The sequence below is a fragment of the Oryctolagus cuniculus genome, chromosome 6, assembly GCF_051225735.1.
Source record: "Oryctolagus cuniculus isolate XC-2025 breed Fujian yellow rabbit chromosome 6, ASM5122573v1, whole genome shotgun sequence".
NCBI lineage: Eukaryota > Metazoa > Chordata > Mammalia > Lagomorpha > Leporidae > Oryctolagus > Oryctolagus cuniculus.
This window is the reverse complement of record NC_142872.1, coordinates 114,161,961-114,167,960: the sequence shown is the minus strand read 5'-3', so window position 1 is coordinate 114,167,960 and position 6,000 is coordinate 114,161,961. Positions and strand designations below refer to the sequence as shown.

Below are 6,000 nucleotides of genomic sequence, written 5' to 3'. Positions count from 1 at the left end.
TTTGCCATACATTAGCTGAGAAGCCTTTACCGGCTGTCTCCTTTAAGAAGCGCGCGTGCGTGTGTTGTGTGTGTGTGTGTGTGTGTGTGTGTCCGCGCGCGCGCCTCTGTGTGCGTGTGCGCGCGCGCACCGAGGGCCCCGGGAGCCAGGCAGACCCCGGGAAGGAGGAGTTATGTAGATTACGGATGATCTTTCGGGAGGGGAGCGAGGCGAGGAGGGAAGGAGAAGCAGAAGCCAGAGCGAGGAGCGGCGGAGGCCCTTCCCGCAGAAGCTGGGGGCGGCGGCGGCGGCGGCGGCGGCGGCGGTGGAGGGGGAGTAGGCGGTGGAGGCGGAGGCGGAGGACGCACGGGTTGGAGGCGGCTGCGGCTGCGACTCGGCGCTCGGAGTCGGAACCGCCGGTGAACTTGGGCTCCACGTTCCTGGTGACGGACCCCCGACGATGGTGAACGCAGGCTGCTGCTGACCCTGCCTCCGCCGCTGCTTCTCCGGGGCTGCCGAGCACGGGGCCCCATCGCCTCCCCGTGCCCGGCTGTGGGTGAACCTGCAGGCTCCTTACCCACCCGGAGGACTTTTTTTTGAAAGGAAACGAGGGAGGGAGGGAGAGGGAAAGAGGGAGAAAACGAAGGGGAGCTCGTCCATCCATTGAAGCACAGTTCACTATGATCTTACTCACATTCAGCACTGGAAGACGGTTGGATTTCGTGCATCATTCGGGGGTGTTTTTCTTGCAAACCTTGCTTTGGATTTTATGTGCTACAGTCTGCGGAACGGAGCAGTATTTCAATGTGGAGGTAAGAGTACAAGGGCTTTCTTCCTCTCCCCCTGCCTGGGCTGCTCCCTGGAACCTTGCGTTCACTCGTCGGATCCTTGTGGCTCGAAGCAGCCTGGAGAGGGCTGAGCACATTGTTTGCCTCCTAGCCGCCAAAACCCTTGTTGAGTTTCCGTGTGTGTTAGGTGATGGATGCGCAGGAGACCGAGGATCCGTTATCCCCAGCGGCACAAAGCACGGTGCTGCGCGCTCAGACACAATTGTAGCCGACCCATGCTTCGCTCCCGGGCGGGCGAGAGGCGAAGTCCTCCATGCAGCATACGTGTGGCTTCAGAGGCAGCCTCAGTTTATGATGATGGATAAACAGATTGGGAGAGACAGCATTAATTGCTTGGCATCCTGTGCTGCCTTGGTATTGTTCCTGAAATCTTTGTGCCGGTGGTGGATGGTGTCTAACAAAGGAGGTTAAAATCAAAGAATCTAGAGGAGAGCGTGGGAATACTTGATATGTTTAATAACATTACTTTGATATAAAACACTTGAGGAGACGGAGCCTCTTTCTCATTTAGACATAACTTAATCGGCTGTAACTAGATCTGGCTACACCGAGGACCTGAAATCCATCTCTTTCAAGTGTCTTCTCTCCCCCTTCCCCGCCAATTGAGAATAAACGTGGCCCAATGTGATAGTTCTGAGGTGTGTTTTTAATTTGATTTCACACTCTCGGGGCCAGACGGAGAGATTTTAGACTGGCATTGGCTTTACTTTGATAGCTTTGGAAACAGACGGCACAAAGCAAAAGGGAACTTGAGGATAAGGACTTGTCAGACCTCTGCCAAAGTACTCCTCCTGTCTTCAACTCAGCACTCAAAGCCAGTCATGTGCTATCAATCAGTGCAAGTGGGTCCACACCTGAGCTGCAGCACAAGTGTGTCACATAGGTGGTGGGCTATAAAGGCAGTAAGAAAGCCTTGGGGAAATTTACTCCTTTCGATTAGGTGTCATATGCTGTGACAGCTCAGAGGAATTGTGATTAAGTCACTAAGGAATAATGTGGGTTTTTTCCCCTTATATTGTTGATACTGTCATTTTGGGGAGAGTGCATTTATACAATAGCAGGACCTGTTGCACGGTGGGTGTTTGAACATGCTTCATGTAACTGACTTATGTACAAAGTGTGCATAATAAATACCAGGTGTGAAGGTATATTCTGACTGTAACTGTTTATATAAACCTTTTTTTCAAGATCCCACATAATTAATGATGGTTGGTTCAAAAAAATGGAAGGACCATTTTCAAAAGAGTTAAAGAAGTTTACAAAGGTTAACTAGGAATGTATGACACACACACACACCCCAATAAGAAACCCAGAATTATTTAACCCTTTGAAGAATACAACTATGCTTTTTTCTGCATTAAAAGAGAAGTGGAAAGGGGATGTACTGACTTCCCTTGATTGCAAATTTTGAAACTTTGGAAATTACATACCACAGATGGATTTTTGTACCTAACATTTAAGTCAAGAGATAATTTCACTTAAAATGAAGAAGTCATTAGTTCATTGATTGTAGGAGTGAAAGTGGTAGGCTGTTATTTATATAATGTTACAGGCAGAGGAACCTATTGCTTGAGTGGTGCTGGGGGGAGAGGCATGGGCGAGGTAGTTAAAAGTTAAGTATCAGGTTCTACCTTGTTCACTATGAGAGGACAGGGAGAGCCTAGATTGATGGCTGTTTGCTTTGGGAAAGTCAGATTTGCTTTCTGAGAGTGGATTAGCATCAATATTTTGATGATCATTAGGTTTCTTCTCTGAGATTAAACATAAAATAGATTGCATTTTATATTGGGGGCAGTCCCTTAATTTAATGAGATAGTACTATGCAAGAAAAAAGTTACATTTTTTTGTAAGGAACAATGGATCAGTTTTGGGTTTCAGTGATTTCTTTCTGCCTTAAGATTTTGCTAAAAAGTGTTTCATTGAAAAGGAGTTACTTTTCTATTTTTAGAGTATGTAAATTGTTCCATCCATATTTATTGCAAAGATTTAAGTCTGCTGACAGATGGAGAGCCATTGGCCATCTGAGTCCTCAGAAACCTTACTTGATAAAATGGGAATTTTCTAATGAGTTATCGTACATTAGGTTTCTTAGTTTGTATGATTCCCCAGTAATTTTTTTAAGCTATTGAGCATTTGATTGGGTTTATAAGCCTTTTTATATTTAATGAGAACCCTTATTTTTTTGTTTAAATTATAAGAGGAGCTCCTAGTAAACGCATAATACTATAAAGAACCTAGGATGACAGGGTATTTTCTGACATTAATTTCTGCCTGAATCAGTATTATTAGATGTTTGTTGTTAGTAGGTAACTCTAATGGGAAGAATAGTCTATCACTTTCTCTCTAGAAAGCTACTTATATTTTGTGCCTCATTCTTGATTGCACTATATACACACTAGGGATGCTTTATTTGATTGATTCTCAAGGACACTCTTAAAATAAGCAGTAATGGTATCAATCATGCATGAAGCTCATAGGGTCATATTTTTTTTCCTAGTAAGCATATCAAGTTATTATACTTGGAACAAAGCTTAAGAGAGATGCTGTTGGGCTGATGAAGAATATTATAATACTTTATTCATCTCTGAACTTAATGATTTGTGGTACCCTCATGCTTTTCATCTTTATGATGTAGATTCAAAACCCAGTATCCCTCACTCCCCAACCCCCTTGCCCCAGGAATGGTTATATTACAGGTGTTTGTGTTAACTCTTTCTTGTCTGATTTTTAAGAGTAAAGGCATTTATAATTTTTAATGATCAGAATGTGAGCTACTTCTTAATATGCTGATGAAAGCCAGCTACAGAGAAAGTGAGCACTTGTTTTCTGTTTGTTTTGTCTTGTTATGTAAGAACTGAAGTGGAGCATCTCTGCAGCTAAGAAAGGGTTAGATGCTACCAGAGTAGTACTATGGAAGAGATTCAATTCATCTTTTCTACTTACATTTCAGGTGGAACCGTTTTTAAAGTTACATTTTCAGAATACACTCACTTAAATAAAGATTGCTTTGTGTACTGCTGGATTCTGGTTTTGGAAATGAGTCTGTTAGTGTGTAATAGCATCATGTGAAGGACTCATGCTGTTACTATTAACTGGAAGTCAAAAACTGTTTTCATTGGGCAGCATCCTGAATCAGAGGTGTTCATTGGTCAGAGGAATCCAAATGATTAATGAAGAATTATATTTTTATCTCTGCTCTCTGAAAAATCATTTTGCCCTGAAACTAGTTACCTTATGATGGGGCTTTTCATAATCATGTTTCTTTTTTTTTCTTTCTTTCCTTTTTTTGTACACTGCAAGTAAGACTAATGTGTTATTTAGTAATAACTCACCAACTTTGATAATTGTCAGATGTTAATACACTAATATTTAACAAATAATAAATAAAACAATAGCACACATTTCCAGTGAGGAAAAATTTTAAAGCAATTAACAATAGAAAAATGTGTAGGAATCTTAAAATGCATATGTCCAAACATAAGAATGTGATTATTCTGACACACAAAAAATCTTTATGAAGTGAAATTTATTTTGTTGTTCCAAATTTAAAGAAGAGAGGTTCTGTATTTCTTTTTCTTTCCTTTTTCTTTCTTTCTTTCTTTCTTTTTTTTTTTTTTTGACAGGCAGAGTTAGAGAGAGAGAGAGACAGAGAGAAAGGTCTTCCTTTGCCGTTGGTTCACCCTCCAAGTGGCCGCTATGGCTGGTGTGTTGCAGCTGGTGCGCTGCATGGATCTGAAGCCACGAGCCAGGTGCTTCTCCTGGTCTCCCATGCGGGTACAGGGCCCATGCACTTGGGGCATCCTCCACTACACTCCTGGGCCACAGCAGAGAGCTGGACTGGAAGAGGAGCGACCAGAACAGAATCCGGCGCCCCACCGGAACTAGAACTCAGTGTGCCGGCGCTGCAGGTGGAGGATTAGCCTAGTGAGCCGTGGCGCTAGCCAAGAAGTTCTGCATTTCAAAGGGATATTCTGTGACAAATATTATGAAATAACATAATCATTTCCTAAATTTTTCTTGCATTATATTTCACTGATTTAAGATGCATTCACCTTTTGGAAAATGTCTGAACGTACCCAAAGAGTCAGAGTTAGCACTGAGTGGCTTTTTACCACATATAAACTTGTCATTATTTTAAAATGTACTATGACATTTTTTAACCTCATATTCTGTTTTTGCTTAAATAATCTGGATGTAATCATTTATTTGCTCATATGGCAATGATGACACCATGCCTCCTTGACCTAGGGGCACGCCTGGCTTCTCCACTGAAGCTGTTTATGACTGGTCAGCAAGGCCTATGTGATTAATTCATAAAAGTTTGTAATCTTCAAGTTTACAGTCTTAGCAAGACTTGTCTGATTTACTGGCCATTTGAACTGTGTATAAGGGCTGGAAACTATGCCAAGGAGACCAGAGACTGCGGCTTCTCCTGCTGGTTCTATCTTGTCCATACCTTTTTCTGTTCAGTGTTGCCTGGGCAGGTTTCCTCACATCTGGGTTATTCATGCACTTTACAGGTCAACATGTCAGCAAGGTATGTTTGTTCCTACTGTTCCCTTGAGAAACCCATGAAAAACAGTCCAGGTCCATCCCTCTGAACAGCTGGGTTCACTCTCTTTCTCCTATTTTGTAAGATAAAGTTGGTTTCAATAGCAACTTTTTCACCTGAAGTTAGTTTCTACTTTTCCCTATTCATGTTATTTATTGTTATTGTCATAATAAATTTTTAATGAACTTGTTAATGTGGCTTAATACTTTTCTTTGAAGCTGGATTAATCAATAATTTTATTTAAATTTATTCACTCACTGAAATTCCCCAACTACTCAAAATGTGCCTACTCAGATTATTTGGTGAATGACCTATTGGAATTATTTCAAGACCTAAAAAAATCCCTACAAAACAATGAACTTTTGAATCAATAAGTTAATTTATTCCATGTTGGAAGAGACTTTCCTTAATGCTTCTTTAGGAACCTCTGACCCTTTAACATGTATATTTTAAATTGAGTCAGTTATTTTCCATGTTCCTCTCCATCACAATTCATTTTAAATATCTGTGCATCTAATTGTATCTATCAATTCATTTTTTATTGTGGAGATGTACAGTGATAAGGAATATGTATTTTAAAACTAGGCTGCCTATTCTAATCCTATCCCTTTTGCTTTTAGG

General features: G+C 41.5%; 1 protein-coding gene across 2 annotated transcripts in view; it reads left to right on the top strand.

Annotated features, from left to right (window-relative positions):
• The first annotated feature begins 659 nt into the window (after nucleotides 1-659).
• The window catches only part of MMP16 (matrix metallopeptidase 16), a 297,823-nt gene continuing 292,482 nt past the window's right edge, over nucleotides 660-6,000 (top strand). For both annotated transcript variants that reach the window (XM_070075287.1, XM_002710677.5), the window contains exon 1: nucleotides 660-791. In XM_070075287.1, the coding sequence (XP_069931388.1) occupies nucleotides 660-791 (132 nt within the window). The remainder of the gene's footprint in view (nucleotides 792-6,000) is intronic.